Source organism: Schistocerca americana, chromosome 4 (assembly GCF_021461395.2).
Source record: "Schistocerca americana isolate TAMUIC-IGC-003095 chromosome 4, iqSchAmer2.1, whole genome shotgun sequence".
In the NCBI taxonomy this organism is placed as follows: Eukaryota; Metazoa; Arthropoda; class Insecta; order Orthoptera; family Acrididae; genus Schistocerca; species Schistocerca americana.
Genome location: NC_060122.1, coordinates 818,249,778 through 818,273,075, shown reverse-complemented (window position 1 = coordinate 818,273,075; position 23,298 = coordinate 818,249,778). Strand labels below are relative to the sequence as shown.

Sequence of the window (23,298 nt, the reverse complement as noted above, 5' to 3'; positions counted from 1 at the left end):
GCATGATGCCATACATGGCAGAAGATGAAAATGTGCACTTGAAATTCAGCAAACAGTTGGAACTAGCCAATACTGTGGAACGAAACACTTCATTTCAAATAAATTGATTGCCTCGGAGGAAAGATTAATAAAGACAAATATCTTTACTAAATTGACAAAAATAACTTCATTGTTCTGCAAGGTGATAAATGCTCGACTGCTAATAACTTGGAAACAAAATAAAATCAGAAAACTGAAACTAATAATATATTTTGCCCTCCATAATTATGTGAATGTATTATAATTCACTTGATAGCTCCCGGCCACAGAAATCCGTTTCATTTTCATTTGACGTGGGAGCTGTAAACGAAGAGGAAACAGTGAAATCGCTTAACGCAAACAGGAGTCAGGTACAGACTAACCCCCTCCCCACTACAACTCGGACAACTCTGCACACGCGCCAATCTGGCAGCTAGGGCAGACGAGAAAAATTTTTCTCGTTAGCATCTGGCTGCTTGCTGCTAATGCCAATACAGCTAGCTTATTGTTACGAAATATTAGTCTTCACCCTAAGGTGGTGGTGGTGGTTAGTGTTTAACGTCCCGTCGACAACGAGGTCATTAGAGACTGAGCGCAAGCTCGGGTTAGGGAAGGATTGGGAAGGAAATCGGCAGTGCCCTTTCAAAGGAACCATCCCGGCATTTGCCTGAAACGATTTAGGGAAATCACGGAAAACCTAAATCAGGTTGGCCGGAGACGGGATTGAACCGTCGTCCTCCCGAATGCGAGTCCAGTGTGCTAACCACTGCGCCACCTCGCTCGGTTTCACCCTAAGGCCTCTGACATATTTTTGCTGTTTGAAGACTGTTGGGCATGCACGGTGTTTTGTTGTTGTAAATGACGCATTTCCTTTGCCACTAAAGTTTTATTTCCCCCCCCCCCCCTCTTGTTTATATTTTATTGCTGCAGTATCATTCTCCAGTAGCACGATACAGGATACAGTAACATTGTTCACTAGAGAATCATTTCTTACCAGTCAAAATTACAAAAATTTAACTGAAAGCTAAAACAATGAAAAATTCCCGGAATTCTGAAAAATTCCCAGGTCTTTCCCGGTTTTCTCCCAGATGAAAAAATTCCCGGGTTTTTCCCGGATTTCCTGGTTGTCCCCGGGTCGTATACGCCCTGAATAGGAGACTATGATCAAAATCCCATTGTGACAAGGCATAAGAGCTATGGTAAAATCCCACAGTGACAGGCTATACAAAAAGTAAGCTAAAGAAAAACCCACCATCAAACCTACACGATTTATATTTACGACTTAATTAATTTATGGCTTTATTCATTGGTTTTGTGTTTACATAAAAATTTCAGGGTTCTGATTAATACCTGTATCAACACTTTTTCTTGCTTATAATTATAAAATAATCTGTGTATAGATGTACTTTTAGGACTTAAGTACTAGGTAGTCAGAAAAATTAAAAGTGCTGAAAGGCTTTGAAAATTAATATAATTAGCAGTGATACATTACACTGTTGAAAGATAATTAATTTTAAGAAGAATATTCTTGAATGTGAAAGAATGTCTTATGTCGTCTAACCAAGTCAATTTGATGGTTTAATGTTTATTTCACTCGGCAAAATAGTAATAGCTGCATTGTATTATGCATTTTTCTTTGTTTTTATGACTATTATCACATGAAAAATGAGGGGATGTATAAAAATCATTTTTCATTTCAAAGGTAAGGATAATTTTTCTGAAATTTATTTTGATGACAATGGATTGCACAATCTGAGGAAACATATGCAAATTTATGTTGTGGCATCTGAAAGCCGTTTAGGTGGGAGAGCATTTTGAGAAAGCCTACTGGTATGTAGACCCGGCAAGAAGGACAGCACAGATTTTAAAATAAAAATCGCAAAAATTAATAAATGAGTCAAGAACAACAAAGCTGAAAAGCAAATTAGAAACAGACAATTGAATTAGGCCAAATACATGAGCATAAAACTGATGCCCAGCGTTAATAAACTAAATCTGTAGAAAGCAAATATTCTGATACAGGCAGGCCCTACGAAAAGAACAGCCAAGATCCAAATGCCACATGGTATCACAAATGGGAGAGCATACGGGGGTCGAGTCAGACGGAGGCCGGGAGCTGTGGGTGCTACACGTGTCACATCTCGAGTGCTTAAGAATGCATAAATTTGGTAAAGTATACCAATTAATTATATGTGAGGGAAACTAAGTGCTGTATTTATTGAAAATATACAAAACAAACATTTTTATTAAAACTGGTGACAAATGAAAAACTGTGAACTGTGGATCGTCTACAGTAAGTTGGCAAAGTACAAGTGGATGAGGTGACGGGAATACTAGTAGAGTGAGTGTCATGCCCTAGAACAGCTTAAACTGATTTAGACAACAAGCAAGTGGGATGATGCAACCGAGTTACATAGCAAACATTCGTGCAAAGATGTTCATCGATAATCAGGTGCGGCTCGCTTCGCCGTGCTACTCGACAAATCTGGGGTCTGTATGGCTGGTGAACTGGACAGAAGTGGTAATGTAATTGGTTTATGACTGAGACTATTCTTTACTTGCACTAAAACTTTTTCCCATGTTGTTCAAGAATATCCCAGAGACAATCTGGCTTCTGGCACTGCCACCAACGAGAAGGCATCCCACCAGACCTTCAAAAACATCCCAACAATAAGGTTAAATAACAAAGACAGTAACACTCATAATTGTAGAGAATTCAACAGACCAGTATTTCAATACCTTTTATTCAAGATTAATACCAGAAGGTACCGACGAGTAATACTACTACTTTCATAATCACCCGCAACTATCTTCCGGTTAGTTGGTCGGTTGTAAAACCAGCAGGGAGCCTACGTTTTGGTGCTGCTCGGGCCGTGGGTATTGAGCAGGCACAATGCTCACCGTCAGTTCTTGCTTAGAGTGAAATAATTTTACTGAGGCAAATGTAAATTAATCATACTTACAGAGTTTCTTCGTGATATTTACCTATTATGTTGCAATGTGGTCTATGGTAAACTATGCAAACTAATTGGACAGAACACTGGCCTCTCAATTGGTTGGAATTGCATTACAAGAAGTCCAATTTGCAATAGGAATACTTAGGGTATAGAAGTGGGGGCTTCACAAACCCTTCAATTTGACAATCTGAGTCCCGTTTCCTTCGGAAACATCATTATTCATTAGCAAGGATCTCAATGTCTGGAAGTATTCGAGTTCTATGGACCAAAGTCTTAAGCGCTGAATTTTTTTTTTCTTTTTTCTGATGGATTACGATGGCTCAAGGCATGGCGATAGAGGTCGTGTGTGTAGGTTTCATTTATACACTGTGCCTGACGGAGCCATCTGTTCTTCTCTTAACTAACACGTCCAGGAAAGCTAGCTGTCAAGTCTTTTTCAAGCTCCACTGTGAATTTTATATTACGACAGATAGAACCGAATTAGCGGACTCTGATGAATGCTCACTGGTCTGTATTGAGAGAATGAAATCAAATGATGTATAAAGTAAAGACACTTCGACTGTCAAAATTTTAACAGTAGTTTGTCAAAGTATTTGTAACAAAGTTCCTGAATTCATTGCTCTACAGGAAAGTTTTTGCACACAAATTATACTCGGAAGCGAGAGCTGACTGAAAACTGAAGCAGAAAGCTCCGAAATATTTAGCTAGGCACAGAATGTTTGTTGAAAAGACAGATTACATATCACAGGAGGGGTTGCAGTTGAAAAAATACTGTCTATATTGAGGTCAATATTGAGTTTGACTGTGAAGTTATCTGGATGTGAATAGCTGGCCTAAGTGAACAAAAGTTAATTATCAAATGTTTTTATCAGGTACCTGATTCTGTGTCAAAACAGTTGTAGAGTCATTCTTGAAAGTTTATACTCAATAGCATAGAAATATCTGAATCGTGCAATATTAGTTGGAGGTGACTTTTATCTACTGAGTATAGACTGGGATGTGTATAGAGTCATTACAAATGGTACGGACAGTCAGTCTTGTGAATTACTTTTGAACATGTTTTCCAAAAACTGTCTTGAGCAGCTAGTTAGAAAGCCTAGACAGAACGGGAATCAAGAAGCCTGTGGGAGTATTTATATAAAGAAAGAGCATATAAGCAACTGTTAGCATCCCACTTAGACAATGAGTGGACATAATTTACTCCCAGTATGATGGATGTAAAATAAATGTAGGCACAGTTTAAACTGATCGTAAATCTTGCCATGGATAAGTATGTGCCAAATGCATGGATTAAACATGGTAACAATGCACTGTGGCTTGATAATAAAAATCGGAAAATACTGTGGAAGCAGAAATTATTGTGCTCTCAGTTCAAAAAAGATTGCGCGAATGTCTACAGGCAACAGTTAGTAGAAATTTGACATCTGTAAGGAAGTTGATGCGTGAACCATATAACAACCAAAAGATCTTGTGAAAAACTCAAGAAAATTCTGGTCTGACATAAATTTGACAAGCGGATTGAAGGCTTCTATCCAGGTGCTCTTTGACCATTCTGGTACGGCAACAGAAGACAACAGAAGGAAAGCTGAAGTTTTAAATGTTGCATTTAAGAAATTGGCCATGCCTTAATTAGCTTACATTTATTGCGAATCCCTCTCCCAGTGGAAAGTACCAAAAATGTGCAGGTGACTCCAGAATATAATAAGAGTAAAGGAACAGACCAACATAATTAATGACTAATATCTGTAACGATGGTTTGCTGCAGAGTTCTCGAACATATTCTGATTACAAAGATAATAAATTTTCTTGAGGCAGAAAAGCTTCTGTCCATAAATCAGTGCAGATTTAAAACGCATTGCTCGTGCAAAAATCAGCTTGTCTTTTTCTACACATGGTAACCCACAAACAATGGATGGAGGGCAATAGGTAGATTCCACATTCCTAGATTTCCGGAAAGCACCTGACATGGTGCTCCACTGCAGGCTGTTAATGAAGGTCTAAGCATACAAATTATGTTTCCAGATATGCAAGTGACTCAAAAACAGAACCCAGACAGCGAGCGCCAATTACAGACACGTGTATTGTCAGGAGCGACCCAGGAAAGTGCGATAGGACTGCTCTTTTTCTCTATAGACAGGGTGAGGCAAAAAGATGTTAACCTTAAATGGGTGTTCTCTTCTTTGTTTTTTCGCTGATTAAACCACGGCGTCCCGATATTCCATTGAAGAACAAAGGAAGGTAGCTGCCTCAAGGTATTCCAGTCCCCAAGCACCATAAAAGAAAAATTCAAGGCCTGGACTGGATAGGGTGCACCATCAAGCCTGACAATTGGTAGGATCTGTGAGAAGTTTGTAAGAACAGGGCCATTCAAGATGATTGCAAGGGAAAAAGTAGTAAAAACAGATCAAGATGAATTGAAGAGAATATCTTCATCCGGGGAGTGACGGTAGCCTACCCATACAAATCCTCACGTGTACTTTCTCTAATGGCTAGCATTTCTCAGAGGTCAGTGGTTAGAATTTTGCACCATAATTTAGGAATGAAGCCATACCACTTGCAGATCGTGCAGCAGCTCACAAATACAGACAAGCAAGCATGTGTACGTGCTGCACAAATTATCTTAGAAATAGTGTACATTGAGCTTGACATTCTGCTCATGTTTTATAACAAGGCAACATTCCACATCAGCTGTCATGTGGACAAGCACAACTGTGTCATCAGGGCCACCAAGCACCACTTGGTAGTTTGAGAACACATGCGGGATTTCACCAAGGTCAACGTTTTATGAGCAGTGAGCAAACCTAGAGTGCCTGGACCCTTCTTTTTTTGAACAACAGTTCATCAGGGGAGAGAATTACCATGCCATGCTCAGCACTTGCCATATTCCAGTGAGGGTACTTTCAGCAAGGAAGCACCTCTGAACGTTACAGACAAATGGTTTCAGATCATGTGCTCGAAATGTTTGGCAAACATTGGATGGCAAGGCGGTTCTCTCCCACAGCCAGCACATTCACCCAACCTGATGCCATGAGGTTTTTGGCTGTGGAGCATAATCAAGGATTGTGTCTATGCCAGCAAACCTAGCAACTTGGACAACCTAAAGGACCACATCCCTGCCCAAATGGCTCAGTGGGCCTTACAATCAACAACTGACGAACTCTAGAAGTCCACTGACCAGGATGGGCGGCAAATTGAAACCCTCTAACCAAATCTCTGTCTTTTAATTTCACATGGTTAGACACCCACTCAATGTTAACATCTTTTAGCCTCACCCTGAACATAATGATCTGACAGACTGGACACAATTTCTAGTTGGTGTGGCAAATAGCAGCTTGCTCTAAATGCATAAAATGTAATTTAATGCAGATGAATAGAAACTAGAATGCTCGGTAATGTTAGAATTCAGCATTAGTAGAGTGCTGCTTCAGAGTCACGTCGATTAGATACATAGGCAAAACACTGCACAGTGATATGAAATGGAACGAATAAGTGAGGACTGTGGTAGGGAAGGCGAATGTTCACCTTGTGTTCATTGGGAGAACTTTACCAAAGTGCAGCTAATCTACAAAGAAGACAGCATATAGAACAAAAGTGCAACACATTGTTGAGTACAGCTCGAGTGTGTGGGGTCCCCACCAGATCAGATTAAAGGAAGAGATGGAAGCTATTAAACTGCGTGCTGCTAGATTTGTTACCGGTACATTTGGAGGTGCTTCATGAAATTGTATGGGAATCCCTAAAGGGAAGGTGATAAGGTGATACTTTTTTCATGAAAGACTATTAAGAAAATTTAGAGAACCAGCTGACAGCAGAACAGTTCTACTACTGCTATGTACATTTTGTGTAAGGACCATGAAGACAAAATAAGAGAAATAAGGGCTTTCACGGAGGCATATAGACAGCCATTTTTCCTTCACTCCATTTGCATGTGGAACAGGAAAGGAAACGACTAGTAGTGATACAATGTAGCCTCGGCCACGCACCATGCGGTGGCTTGTGGAGCAATATGTAAGTAGAGGTAGCTGTACCTTCCCTTGACGTGTTACTTGAGAGAAAAATGAATGCATCCCTGGGTTACACATTGTATACAGAAAACCACGGACGCTGACCTCTATCTCCATACCTCGAGCTTTCTCCATCCATCACAAAGAACTTTAGTGCTTAAGACTCTGATCCATAGAGCTCCAACACTTAAAACACGCAGTTTCATTGAAGAAATAAAACATGTTCCAAAAAAAGAGGTACTTGGACTGCCAGAGGTAAGGGGTCTCAGATTGCCAAATGGAAGGGGTACTAAGGTTGTCAAACTGCACAGGTGTTGCATCAAAATCAGGAATAACAGAGAAAGAGGTTGAGAGCAAGGAAGATAAATAAAAAATTTCTTACCTACCTTGTTCCGACCCGATATACAGAAAGATCAGTACACTGCTACGGAAGCATGGGATCCTGTATATTTCACTACCTTCAACTAAAATACAAAATCTTCTTTGCAACATTAAAAACAATCTATGTCTCCAAAAGCTGGGTGTGTATTGCATTCCGCGCATATGTGACATGTCTCAGGTGGGGCGGACTATCAGAACACACAAAGAGAGATGGAAGGAACATCAATGACATACCCGACTAAAACAACTAAGCAAATGAGCTGTCGCTGAGCACAGCTACAAATATAATCACAAAATATAAGATGGGACCGGAATGAAGGTGCAAACGCCAAGTTTCTGGGGCAGCATAATTGAAGAGCCTACCAAAATAAAAATGTCAGAGAACCTAATTAACGAAGGTGGAGGTTTGAATGTAAACAAGACTTGGAGTGATACGAATTTAAATTCCACTGAGTAACAGTGATTTCGCAGCCAATAGCAGGTCGCTAGGAGGGGTAGCTGTGCAGAAACAATTGAGCATAATGGAAAAAAACTGATATCATTTTAATGTTCAGAGAGGCAAGTTAATAAAGAACACCACTTTCTTTCCAAACCCCAGAACCCGTGTCGACCTGTGTTATTAGCAAAAGCTGGCGTGTCTCAACACAGTGTCAGAAGGAGTTTCCAATCGCCTTTCTGGATCAACAAGCAGCTTAAAGGCATACAGCCATTTCTGTCCCCATTTCCCAGTTTCGATAAGCAGCTGGAGCCGTGAGTGAACTACATAGCCATTTTGGAATAACACCTCAAGGCCCATGGCATTACAGGTGACACTCATCGAAACGCCTTTTCAATTGCATACTCAAATGCCGAAGTGTATAGGCTCCTCCAACAACTCAAACTGCTGGGTTCAGGTACCAATCTCCTCCAAGAAAATGCTTGTCTGCCCTGTTCTACAAACACCTTAAACATGGAGGTATCCAAAGACAGTTTCCAATCGCCTTTCTGGATCAACAAGCAGCTTAAAGGCATACAGCCATTTCTGTCCCCATTTCCCAGTTTCGATAAGCAGCTGGAGCCGTGAGTGAACTACATAGCCATTTTGGAATAACACCTCAAGGCCCATGGCATTACAGGTGACACTCATCGAAACGCCTTTTCAATTGCATACTCAAATGCCGAAGTGTATAGGCTCCTCCAACAACTCAAACTGCTGGGTTCAGGTACCAATCTCCTCCAAGAAAATGCTTGTCTGCCCTGTTCTACAAACACCTTAAACATGGAGGTATCCAAAGACAGCACACCAGTCAACTTCCAGACAGACATCAGATCTTCTTTCACAATCCTTAACTGCGAAGATATAGGCGTCTAAGTGCACACCATCCTGAATGTTCCATAAAATACTGACCAGCTACAGTAGAGATGACATTGCAGCCTATGGCCAATTATTACTAACTGTCCAGTACAAGGATTCTGTTTTTCTGCAAGGTGGTCCGATCACAAGGCACTATTAATAATTTGCACCTCGACCTCATTCTCTGCATTAGACCTAGAATTGACAATTTGATTAACTTGGGTTCTCCTGCCCTGCACACACCTTTAGGACATCTTATGGAAATACTGTACCACCTACAATGGGAAGACAACTTTTGTCTGAGTCCACATTACAATGAAACTGCCAGCAATTCCGAAACTCTGTAAGGCACAGAATGTCTCCTTTAGCTTGAGGGACAAACAACATTTGGAACTACAAAGATTGCAAGAAAAAGGCGTCCTCACTGTGATTATTACTAATACCTTTTTTGGCCACACCCATTGTGCTGTTGGCAAAACTGGATAGTTCCCTTCGTGTCTGCGGCGACTTCAATTCCACGATCAACAAACAAATGACCCAATGCTCACAGTGAAGGACATCATGGCTAAGTAGGTTTGGGCACATTTTTTCAAAGATAGCTTCAGGAAGCTTATCTCCAGCTGCCCTTCGATGAACTCAATGCTATCTGGAGCAATTGATGAACGGTGTCCCAACAGTTGCCACTTATGTGTATGGCATTATTGTCATGGGGACAGACCCAACATATCTGTTTCACAATATGAAGCAGCTCTTTCAAGGTTCTTGGGACGACTAACTTATAGTATAATAAAGACAAATGTGTTTTCTCATCTTTTAAGTGGGACTACCTAGACCACATCTTCAGTGCTGCAGGAATTCAAACTATGCCAAAGCACACTGAGGCCATAGAAAATCTGACAGTTGAAGCCAGTTCTCGGAATACTAATTTATTACAGAAAATTAATTCCTCACATAATACCCATTAAAGAGTCACTGCAGCACCTGTTATGCAAGAATGTAAAGTATCACTGATCAACTGCCTTCCAACAGGCCTTTCATTACCTAAAATGGGCAATCCTGAAGCCCAACTGTTTTTCCATGTACGATCCTAAGAAGTGCCTGCAGGTGTTTAAGATTATGCACAGGGAGGTGACATCCCTCATAAGGTCAGTAGTGTGGTGTAGCACCTTCAAAGGTGGGCCATGTTCCTCGTCATGTACAACTGTGACATTCAATATCACACCACACTCAACATGTGAACAATGACATTCTCTCTCATCTTTAGACAGGACAAGACACATCCTTCAATACAGCATCAGAAATTCAATTTCACATGGATGTAGATTCAGCGAAGGCAGTGGCACAATCCCCTATTAGTGCAACAACTATTGATGAGTGGGACATGTGCACCTCCCTCCAATATTTCAACAAAGGCTTAATCAGTCTTATACAGGGTGTCTACGTGGACAAGAAAAAAAAATTCCCGGATTTTTCCCGGTTAAAAACACAATTTCTCCCGGATGAAATTACGTATAGAGCGGGTGAAAATACATCCGTGTTAAGTAACAGTATGCTTTCCCTCAGAGCTGTAAAATCTATCAGTCCTTTGAATCGTAAAGGTCGTATACCAGCGGAGGAAGTCCCAGCATCTTAGGAAACGAAATCCAGGAAAAACAATGTGTTTGGAAATTTGTTTGCTGCGAGACAATATGCACAGAGTTTATTTTCGTATTGCGAAAGTATATACACAAATTCCACAAATTCCAGCATGGTAGCTTCCGAAACTCTAAAATAGAGATTGTGTTGAGCGATGCACTTTTGTCAGCCGGTCATAGCTCGTGTCACGTGATCTCGCTAGCGAATGACGGCAGTTATTCAGAGCACGAGGCCTACGAGAAAGACAGGCCGCGGCGCTAAGTTATGAAGGTAGGCCGAGCTCGCTCAACTCAACAAAGTGCGTTTCTACAGTGGTTAACTCGTAAGTAGATGTGTATGTACGAACGAGAATTGCGTCGTCTACTGGCATCCACTGTTATTAGTCCTACAATGATAGGAAGTCCGTAGGCCTACTAACAGGCACTAATTTGGCAATTAAAATCGTGCCAAAATGATTATCAGTTGCGTAGAAAAGTCGAGGTGTCCTGGCATGAAAAGACTTGTGACATTACTCAGTAACACATTATGCACATTTTTTGAAGGTCGATTACACTTTTTGCCATCGATCGCATAATTTTTTATCTATGTAAGAACAACATTAAATATGAAAACTAACTCGGTCTTTTTTTAGCGTGTGCTACACGTTAAGTCATATCAAATACAAATGTGCCGATAAAATTTTAAATAGTGGGATAAATGACTTATCTTCTGGGCCCGACATTTTTCAAATGGCTGATCCTCAAAGTGTTACATTTTGAATGAGAGTTATAACACCCTGTGATTTAAGAAATTCACTGCACATTCCCACACGTAACATAAATCATCTTGCGTGGAAATTTCCTTTGAAAGTAACGCATCTCAAGCCACTATTCGTAATATTTACTGGTGATCTGTTAGAAATGCAAACAATTGTGATGTCACGCACATTGAATGCACATTAGTTGTTACAGATGTACTGCATAATCTTCGACCTAAAGCCTTTGACACTTTACGGTGTCGGCAAACTGGTCGGTGCATTGTGTAAATTACCCATTTTCTATGCAACTAAACTTTTATTTTGGTGTTATTCCCTGATTTATGTTTCATTGCTGCAGTATTATTCAGCAGTAGTGGACTAAAGTTCCTTGTCAGAGTATCAGATCTTACACGTCAAACCCACAAAACTTTAACTGAAATCTAAAACAATGAAAAATCCCGGAATTCTAAGAAATTCCTGGGTTTTTCCCGGATTTGTCCTGGATGAAAAAATTCCCGGATTTTTCCCAGATGCTCCGGGCCGTATACACCCTGTTATATCAAACAATTAAATATTATCTGTGGAGATAGGAAATCACGGGAACAACTGAAATAGGGCATCACTTCACTGCAATTTGCATTGATTGTAACACTTGATAACAGACCAAGAAAATGTCTGCATGTTACACTTGACAGATAATAACACTATAACAATAATTAACACCTGATTCAGTTTTCTGCACTTTAGTTAAAGTTCAAAAGGAGAACACAATTTAAGTTCTCCCATAAATATAAATATGCGTCTAGGTGTGTTAAAGAACTGGTTATAAAACAGTCACTTAGAATATTACGGTGGCACACTCCATTTAAAGGGAAAATAATTAGCAAGTTCACACATTGACTGGAACATTAAGGTGAATAACAGGAAAGTGAACCGTCTACAACACCTTACCGTGACAGTTAACCTCAAATAAGTACTTTTCTTTACAATATGACATTAAGTACAGCTCAATTAAAAACTGGTGGAAAAACAGTAAATTGGAAATTGCCTACTCAAAGGAGCCGCACTCCATCTAAACACCCTAAAAATGGCAAAATGGCAACTTAATGGCTACATAGAGTAACAAAATTAAGAATAGCGTGCTTATAGATTGACTAGAATAAAAGGAATAAATAACACATACATGGCTTCTGACGGCCAACAAACTGTGTTGGGCTACTGAGCAGTGATTAATTTAAGCTAGTCACAACATACGCCAACCAGGTTAGCGGCATATTTAAAGACAAGCGTCGAGCAAGAACCCTGGTCAGAAGGTAATGGAACCAGTACTAATTTACAACTAACTACAGCACTGAAATCAATTGATGACAGGTTGACCATTACCAATGTGCCATAGAATGGACAGTCAATAGACTGAACACTCGGCTGAAGCCAAAGTACAATGCTGAGGGGCGAAACGCCCAGCCCAAAGCATGTTTAGCACAAACACCTAGTTTGAGAACAAAACAACCATGAAACAACGGGATGATACTGCAGCTGGCAGTACAAATGCCAAAGCCTGAATACAGCCTTAACCCAAGGCAGGACTAAAGCACGGTAGTTTCTCTATCAATGAAAGTTTCAAAGACAATCAAAACTAGCAGGATTCCCTTATACGGCAGACATGCCAACACTTCCATTAATACCCCAGAATCAACTAGCACAACATAATTCGTTGACACATTTCAGATAATATTTTAAAACATACTTAAATACCTTTGTTTACCACAAGCCTTAATTAGTTAACAGGTTACGCTCTGTTATTGATGCCACACAAATGAGGTAGCAAGTTAAGGTCTGCAATTCTACTTTGTCATTTAACACACGTCATGATGAGGAAAGAAAGAATCCATAATTCAAAGTCACTACTTGGATTCAGTAATTGATGATGTGCTTAAAATCAACAGACAAAGGTGAGTGTCAAGTTTACACTCGCAAGCAGCAAATGCAGAACACGGGCATAAGGTGAGCATTAAATAAACTGCTCCTTGTTCAATCATTTACACACTGACGAAACAAATAATCTTTGCCGAATTATTGCAGATGCCGGAATCCCCAGTTGCTTGCAAATGACGCAAAGAATGGTCAAAACGTCTTACTTTAAGTCATATGACGTCCGTAGGTTAGGAGTTTCAATGGACAACCAGGCCTCATCCCCTTGGATCCACCCGAGACCAAGACCATAACATTGGCTGATATCACGGTTTTAACAGTGCATCACACCTGACACGAGTCACACTAAACCATCAACAAACGGCGTGGCCTCCTGTACACTCCCAGATGTCCGCAATCAGAGTTCCTCCTCCCCACCGATGCTCTCCCGCAAACACGGCAGGCAGCCGGCCGCAGCAACGCCACAGCGCCCTCTGGCTATGGTAAGATAACAGCAGTGCGCAGAGCAGGAATTTCAAAAGGAACGAGCTATAGACAAGGAGGAAATGCAAAGAACCAACCGTGACATTTCGTCATGGTTCAATAAGCTGGTTCCTGACAATCAAGTCCAACAGGAGGTCTCAAACATCATCATCAAAGGTTGGCCAGTCGATAAGAAGTTCATCTGTAATCCAGAGATAGCTGCCTAACAGCAACAAAGCCATGAGCTCACAGTCTTGAAGAGAATCCTCCTCCTCCTCTTCCATGGTGAGGACAGCAATACATGATGTCCTTCATCAATGACATTGGGACACTGTAACCACAAAGGACAACACAGGAACATGTACACTGGAAGGGTACTGAGAGGAACTTCTAATGCTCCTTGCTCCTTGCCAGTGCTGCCAACATTATAGTTATAGTTTGTGAAGGCTTCAGTGAGACTCTCAGTCCATGTGGAGAGGGACCACTCACCACTGCAAATGCAATGACCGTGGGTGGCTAGGCTGTATGGAGGGCACTTCTTGGTATGGAATGGGTGACATCTGTCAAAGTGGAGGTATTGCTGGTAATTAGCAGGTTTGATATGGACAGAGGTACTGATGTAGCCATTTCTGGGGTGGAGGTCAACATCTAGGAAGGTGGCTTGTTGGGTTGAGTAGGACCAGGTGAAGCAAATGGGGGAGAAGTAGTTGAGGTTCTGGAAGAATGGGATAGGGTGTCGTCACCTTCAATCCAGATAGCAAAGATGTCATCAATGAATCTGAACCGAGTGAGGAGTTTAGGATTCTGGGTGTTTAGGAAGGATTCCTCTAGATGTCCCACGAATAGGTTGGCATAGGATGGTGCCATGCAAGTGCCCATAGCTATATCCCGGATTTGTTTGTAGGTAATGCCTTCAAAGGAGAAGTAATTGTGGGTGAGGATACAGTTGGTCATGGGGGGCTAGGAAGGAGGTCGTCGGTTTGGAATCCATCGGGTGTTGGGAAAGGTAGTTTTCAATAGTGGTAAGGCCATGGGCATTACGGATGTTTGTGTGAAGGGAGGTGGTATCAATAGTGACAAGCAGGGCACTGTGTGGTAAAGGGACAGGAACTGTGGAGAGTCGGTGGAGGAAATGGTTGGTATCTTTTATATAGGAGGGTCGGTTCCAGGTAATCAGTGGGGGTAGAGTAGCCGGCCATAATGAGGCATCCTGGATGGTTGGGTTCATGGACTTTAGGAAGCATATAGAAAGTACGAGTGCAGGGAGTGGTAGGGGTGAGTAGAGAGATGGACTCCAGGGAGAGGTTCTGGGAGGAGGCTAAGGATTTGAGGAGCGACTGGAGATCCTGCTGGATTTCTGGAGTGGTGTCACTGTGGCACAGTTTTTAGGTGGATGTATCTGACAACTGGTGGAGTCCTTCTGCCAGATAATCCTTGCCATTCAAAGCAACAGTTTTGGAGCTTTTATTGCAGGTAGGATTATAAAGTTGGGATAAGTTTTTAGATGGTGGACTGTGGTTATTTCTGCAGATGTTAGGTTAGTCTGCATGTTGAGGGATTCTGGGAATGATGGTGAGGCAAGGTTCAAGGTTAAGAAATTCTGGGAAGTTAACAGGGGCTGATTTGGGGCCAGTGGGGGTGGATCACGGTTGGCCAGTGCAGATGTTAGGTTAGTCTGCATGTTGAGGGATTCTGGGAATGATGGTGAGGCAAGGTTCAACATTAAGAAATTCTGGAAAGTTAACAGGGGGTGATTTGGGGGCAGTGGGGGTGGATCACGGTTGGCCAGAGGAGTGAACTGAGTTAGGCAGGGTTCAACATTGGTCTTTGGTTGAGCCTGATTGGTAGGGTTGGTGGCGAAAAAGTGTTTCCACTGTAGCGACCGGGAGGAGGATAGAAGGTCTTTAAGAAGTCCTGCATGATTGAATTTGGGAATGGGGCAAAAGGTGAGACCTTTGGAAAGGAATGATATTTCTATGAGGGTAAGGCTTCTGGAGGAGAGGTTTATGACTGTGTTTCAGCTCTGTTTAGGTTCTGCATTGTGTGTGGTGGTGGGTGGGGGTGGGTGGGAGTTTTGGAGGGTGGGGTAAATGTAGTAGGTCTGCGAGACAGGGTTTGTCAGCTATGTGGGGACGGATAGGAGGTTGTTGTTCATTTCAATGACTGCTTCACAGCCTGTGCTATCCTTCCCACCACAATCAGCTTTTCCGAATTGGTAGGTGGGAACTTTCCCTGCAATATATCCTGCGTTCCTGTAACCCTCCTGGCCTCAAACTTCGTTAGTCATTGTCCACTCTTGTCCAGCCCCTTCTCTGTTCCAATTCCAGCATTACACAGCCCTCATTCCCTCATTGCACCAGTCATTTTACTTCTATCCTTTTCCACTATCCGCCCCACCCTACCTCTCCACTGCCCTCCATCTAACCTCCCGACTGCACATAGCTGCCCTACCCTCTTTCCACCTTGTCCCTGCGTGCTTCCCAACAGCACGTCACTGTCCGCCACCCCTATCCTACTATCCCTCCCCCTCTCCACTCCAGCCTCCTCCTCAGCCCTACCCAGTCGCCACTCCAATCATGCAATGTTGCTGCTGCTCGCAGTGTGGCCTCAGCTGCCTGAGACTGCAACCGTGTGTGTGAGCTGCATTGGCGTGAGTGTGTATGAATGTGTTTGTTGTCATCTAATTTTGATGAAGGCCTTACTGGCTGAATGCTATATTTGTGACAGTCTTTTTGTTGTGCCCATCTGTGACTCAGCATCTCCGCTACATGGTGAGTAGCAACTTTCCTTTTCACAATATTATTAAATAATATATTCCCAACCAGAAGTTACAGTCAGGGAACACTCACGACTTAACGTCGATGCCTCTGTCAGGCCCGTAAGTGTGAATTGCATCACTTAGATGTAGATGTAGCTGAAAATACCTATAGTCATTTATCTTCCGTACGTTGATCCACATATGCATTAAACAGTTTCTAGACTTACCAGTTAGTATTAACAGTTTGTTGAAAGAATCACATTACAACACTAGATATTGTACAGCAAACAACAATCTTGATATTATGCAATGGCTATTCAAAGTACTGAATGCGATTTTCTGATGCACAATGGTGCACGTTCTGTGAGTTCACGTACTCTGACAGACTGAACTAGGTCTCATTTGAAGAAATGAAAAACTGAGGAGCCACATGTCCTAGTTGCACTTTACTCCGAAATCATCAGCAGAACTCATCATCAGAAAGTTTGTCAGACACTATAATTCACGCGCAATAGTAAATTGTGAGGATACCGATGTATGACCTTTTTGATAATTATTGAGATGACAAACTCTTATTTCCCACTTGCATAGATAAACAATGGTCAGATTTAGTCAGGCTTTGTATCAGGCTTTCCTTCACTCAGCAATAGTTTCAGGTTTGAACTCTTTCTGAACAGTGACAGTTTGTATTTGCTACAGAACTGAGTTGATTTTGTGCCCACAGTTTCACATGTGCTGTTTTATCTTGACCACCATTTTATGATGCATTCAACTGGTCACTAAACAAGTCTGTTCCTCTCACACAGTCAAAATAATAAAATGTAATTGATTTTCCCATTTGTGTTGCTTCTGTAACCTGAGTAAACAGCAGGTACACTTGCAGAATGGACAGCAGTAGTTTTTCCCTGTTTACAAAAGTGAAAAATAATTGAGCCATTCTCTAAAAATATGAATGGATTGAAGATGGTGGAAAAGGAGAATCAATAAATAGATTCTGCTTGGTGCAACTGGCTACCTGATATGTCCAAACTGAGGAATAAATCAAAACAAACACCTGAAGTAGGGACAGGCAACCAGTTTGGCAAACAGTAACATACATTACTGAGACAATGAAGACAGTATTACCGTAGGAGTAAGGTAGCGAGCTACAAGTAGTAGTCTTTTTTTGTGAATTGTGATTTATTAGTCTCATAACATACACTTACAAATCATGTGATTATGGTACAGGCAGTATGTCTTCGGCAGTAGTGGCGAGTGCCGACTTGGCGCATGGCACGCCTTTGTAGTGTCTATTAATAGTGAACATGGTAAAGGTGCCAGTTATATGAGGCACGTGATGACACAGCGAAGTACTTCAAACAGAGCACACCAGGGATACTTATGCGCAAACATGCAACAGCAACCATTTGGTGCATCAAAATAACAGATTCCAGCATTTTCTTTAATGGGAAGTTCCGGCATTGTGATCTATAAAGGTGGTACTTATTAACAGTGTGCTTCCAGGTGTTATGCCGAGTTGTTGTTTGCATTTTATGCATAAACTGGCAACAACAGCTTGGCGTAACACCTGGAAGCACACTATTAAGTTTTCCTGTTCATTAACAAATGTCAATTTCATGTCAGCCTTACAAATATTTTCTGCATTAGTTCTATTTTGTCTACCCTGTGCATGTTAAGGAAACAGATTAAATCAATACGAACTTTAGTGAATTATGAAGTGATAGGTCATCTAAGGAAAGTCAATCTGTCAATCTGTTATGGTATAGACATACAAAGAAAATTCACTGAGGGGTTGGGAATGTCGTCACTCCTATTCCAATATTTCTAAGCCTGAAATCTTTCCAATGCAACCACCCACTATCATCTATTACAGTACCACAAGTAGCAAACCATACAATGTTACACATAGGTCCAGTTGCAGATCTACTCATGTGATTTGCTACTGCAATTGTGTCCTCTCCATGTCATCTACATCTGGATGACCACCATCAAACTGGCTGATGCATTACTTATTCATCTTCTGAACTATCAGTACCCGGTTTCTGACGATGCTACACCATATGCCTATTTAGATTCTCATCTCCAGTACTAGTTTATCTCAATTCCAGAGATGGAAAACTGTTCCTTGTGATATTCCCTCATCTCTCTCATTTACATTGATGTTTGTTAGAATTTTTATTCCTTGGCTTTTTTTATCTCCCTGTTGTTATCTTTGGCCTTATGCTCTCTCTGATGCCATTTCATTCATCTATGACTCCTTCCAAAATAAGATGGGTCCCTCTTAGCCTGTCTTGTGATTCATCTTCCTCAGATTCCTCTCCTGATTTTGCAAACTCTTTCTTCTTCTCTCTCCTGAAGGAGAACTGCTACTTATTTCTGTCTGTTTCCATCAGCAGAGAATTGAGGAACTTGAATGAAAGAAGTAATTTCACTACTTGTACGAAACAGGTATTATTTAAATACTTAAAAATAAAATGTAAATCACTGTTAACTACTTACCACTTTGTATTTATGAGGAAATGTGTAACGCTCAATTGTCTCCTGATCAGCACCACGATTGGCATGGGCAAGACGACGCTGCTCCACTACACGGACATAATCCTCGAGTCTCGCTGTCATATGTCGAGCCAGGAAAGGAAAAGGAACTAACTCAGGCGCTAGAACTGGCGGAAACACCAGCTCAGGGCTGGTACTACCAGCAGTCTGTAAATAAAATAGAAATGATTTTGCTATGAGCTACTGAGATGACATTAAAAAGAAAAGGCTACATTTAAATCTAAAAGATCACCGATATTCTGTTCTCATTCTAAGTAATATAAACTTCTATCTGTGTCCATTCTTCACTGAAAGTAAAGTTCACCAGTTATTCCAAACATTAAATGTTGAACCCACTATGTGTTGCAGAAGCAGACTTCCTACAAATGTCATACATTCTTCACCTGTAAAAACTGGAAAGCCGTAGTGTACTCTTATCATTTGGCCGATATTTTGAGAAGACTTCATCAGTGAAATTTATCAAGAAAGCCTGCATCCCACTTTAAAATTTCTTTTATGGTATGTGGAAATTCCATGCTGACCTCATCCATTAGCTATAAAGGAGGATCGGAAAGTAACGCACAATAATTTTTTTAACCCCTGTTATGCACCAGGAATGCTGAAATTTCACAGTAATATAATTCGAAGCTTGTGCTACGGAGAGTATTTTGTATTCACGTGCAGCTCTAGCGAGAGAAGCCTGAACTACAAAGCAAACATGGCATCCACGTTATTGTCATCAACTTGGGAAAAGCACAGAAACGTAGTCTGATACTTGTTGGCCAAAGGGCATAAACCAAGTGAAATTCACAGCCACATGCGTGGCAGATGGCAGTTATAAGAGTCGAGGGGTATGAAAGGGAAGCAGTGGTTGAGAAGGGAGTGAGACAGGGTTGTAGCCTATCCCTGATGTTATTCAATCTGTATATTGAGCAAGCAGTAAAGGAAACAAAAGAAAAGTTCGGAGTAGGTATTATAATCCATGGAGAAGAAATTAAAAAAACTTTGAGGTTCGCCGATGACATTGTAATTCTGTCAGAGACAGCAAAGGACTTGGAAGAGCAGTTGAACGGAATGGACAGTGTCTTGAAAGGAGGGTATAAGATGAACATCAACAAAAGCAAAACAAGGGTAATGGAATGTAGTGGAATTAAGTCGGGTGATGCTGAGGGAATTAGATTAGGAAATGACACACTTAAAGTAGTAAAGAAGTTTTGCTATTTGGGGAGCAAAATAACTGATGATGGACGAAGTAGAGAGGATATAAAATGTAGACTGGCAATGGAAAGGAAAACGTTTCTTAAGAAGAGAAATTTGTTAACATCGAGTATTGATTTAAGTGTCAGGAAGTCGTTTCTCAAAGTATTTGTATGGAGTGTAGCCATGTATGGAAGTGAAACATGGACGACAAATAGCTTAAACAAGAAGAGAATAGAAGCTTTCGAAATGTGGTGCTACAGAAGAATGCTGAAGATTAGATGGGTAGATCACATAACTAATGAGGAGGTATTGAATAGAACTGGGGAGAAGAGGAGCTTGTGGCACAACTTGACTAGAAGAAGGGATCGGTTGGTAGGACATGTTCTGAGACATCGAGGGATCACCAATTTAGTATGGAGGGCAGCGTGGAGGGTAAAAATCGTAGAGGGAGACCAAGAGATGAATACACTAAGCAGATTCAGAAGGATGTAGGTTGCAGTAGGTACTGAGAGATGAAGAAGCTTGCACAGGATAGAGTAGCATGGAGAGCTGCATCAAACCAGTCTCAGGACTGAAGACCACAACAACAACAACAACAACAACAACAACAACATGCGTGGTGTTTACGGGTACAGCTGTACGGGTGTAGCAATGTCACCATGTGGAGTGCATTTTCCCAAGAGGATTGTGTGAATCTTAGTGATTTGCCACACTCTAGGTGGCTGGTAACAGCTGCAACCCCAAAGAATGTTGGAGCGATTCAGGCAGCAATATTAAAGAACCTGCGTATGCAACTGCGAACCTCATCACAGCAGTTCAGCATTTCCTATGGTGTGGTGTATGATACTGTTCACAACAGGCTGAAATGCCATAAAGTCATGCTCGCTGGGTGCCTGAGAACCTGACAGACAATGAGAAGGGCCAGCGAATGATAGCAAGCTCAGATCCCTTAACATATTATACCAGGGAAGGACACGAATTTTTGAAAAGAATCATCACTGATGATGAGTCGTGGGTGTACCGCTACATGTCATAAACCAAGCTGGAATCTATGAAGTGTAAACATGCTGGTTCCCCAGAAGAAAACTGAAAGTGATTCAGTGTGTTAGGAAAGTGTTTGTGACAGTGTTCTAGGACATGCGCGGTATGTTATTGGTGGACTTTCCTCTATATGGGACCGCTGTGCATGCCACAGCCTACACTAAAACTGTGGTTAAGTTGTGTCATGCCTTTTGTGACAAATGCCACACTACGAACGATGACGGTGTCAAGCTTCTTCATGACAATGCTCAACACCGCCCCCTCACCCCCCCCCCCCCCTCTCCCAAATGTGCTCCTCCCATTCGTCAGACCTGTCGGACTTTCATCTGTTCGGTCTCATGAAGAAATTCCTGGTCGGTCATTGCTCTATGACGTGCAAACTGAAATCAGCAGTCCACAGATGGTTATACAGTAAAACTTTGTTAACACGAATCTGAAGGGACCAAAAAATCAGGAGTTCATGTTAAAAAAGTTCGTGTTAAGTGAAAAACAAATATTTTAATAAGTATACATGTACAGCACTAATGTGTATTACACTAATGTGTAATACACTACACTATCAATCACATTATTGTAGACTTATAACACTATAAAGTGATTGTAAAATCCAAGTACTCACAAATTATGTATGTTACTTTCTTGGACAAAAATTCGGTCATGGTTCGCTGACGTTCATGGGAACGATAATATTTTGTAATTTCACAACCAATTGCAATGATAGCATCCGTAAACCCAGCAGTGACGTCGGACGTTGAAGCGAAACGTTCTAAACAGTCCAGGGCTGTAAACATCTCCTGACAGGTAGGTGGAATGGTATCTGTATTCTCTTCCTCTTCACTTTCTTCTGATGGCTCTTCTTGTATCTCGTTCACAGCTTTTGGCACATCCGATTCCACAGAAGCACATACGGCAACATCATCGTCTACACTAAAGAATTCTTCGAAACTAATCCCGGGTTCGCAACGTCCTGCAGAACTGGCCATTCATCAGATGAAGTGGCATCTTCTAACTTGTGGACATCTTCAGTGTTGCTATGTCTCCAAGCTCTGTTAAAGCACTTCCCTATACGATGTGGCAATACTGAGTACCAAGCTGCTGCAATGGCTTTTATTGCGTCAAGCAGATTCCAATTTAGGGTTACACTACTGTTTTCAGCAGCACAAATTGCAGCTCTTACAAGTCGCTTATGATAAGCTCTCTTTATGAGAGAGGTTATCACTTGGTCCAAAGGCTGAAGGCGGCTTGTGGCATTGGGTGGAAAAAACTGAACCTTTATGTTGGATAGGTTCAGATCACCAATGTTATGGGCAGTACATCTGTCCAATGTAAGAAGAACATGTCTATTTTCACCAACCATTCGACTGTTGAAATGAAGAAGCCACTTATGAAATGATGTGCCATCGATCCAAGCTTTCTTGTGGTGAGAGTAGATGCAAGGTAAAGTGTACATATTAATGTTTTAAAACAACGTGGTTTCTCAGATTTACGGATAACCCAGGGACGAAACTTCTCACTGCTGTCAGCATTACAGCACAGTACAACAGTCACAGGTTGTTTGCTTCGTGCTCCACCATGACACTTATCACCTTTTATCCCCAGGGTGTGATTTGGAAAAAGATTGTAGAAAAATCCAGTTTCATGCATGTTAAACACATCACATGAGGCATACTATTCCCTCACTTGGTTGAATTCATGCAACCAGCTGTTCACACTTTCTTTATCAACTTTATTTGCTTCACCACAAATTCGTATAGATGAAATTGAATGTCTCTTTTAGAACCGATACAACCAACCAGCAGAGCAACGGAAGTCTTCGATGCCCATATCTTTAGCAACATCATTTGCTTTTGACTTCTGACTGAATCACAGGGCCAGTTAAAGGTATATTAGATGCACGCATATGATTGAACCATTCTAGCAGTACTGTATCGATGTCTTCATACTTGGCGGTACAAAGTCGTTTAGGTTTGTTTCCAGAACCTGATGCCGCAGCAGTAATAATTTTTTCTCGATTCTTAATAATCATAGATAAAGTAAATTTAGGTATTCCAAACTGCTCTGCAATTGCTGTTTTCTTGGTACCACGGTCCACTTCATCTAGAATCTTACGCTTAAACTGTACATTTAGAGTTGTCTGTTTCCTCTTTGCCATTTTTGCGTGCTATGGTACCGGTTGTAACTGTAGTTTTTATTCAGTATTCCAACTTGATACGGCTATGACTAACAGAACACGTGTCAAATCTGGCACTGAGCACATTCCTAAATGCTGCTGTACACATTACTGAATGTCTTACAATGTACAGCAT

General features: G+C 41.3%; 1 protein-coding gene across 1 annotated transcript in view; it reads right to left on the bottom strand.

Annotated features, from left to right (window-relative positions):
- Window positions 1-23,298, bottom strand: part of LOC124613825 (E3 ubiquitin-protein ligase arkadia-C-like) — a 290,726-nt gene that overhangs the window by 25,828 nt on the left and 241,600 nt on the right. The window contains exon 11 of the mRNA XM_047142547.1: window positions 18,716-18,919. Within this exon, the coding sequence (XP_046998503.1) occupies window positions 18,716-18,919 (204 nt within the window). The remainder of the gene's footprint in view (window positions 1-18,715; window positions 18,920-23,298) is intronic.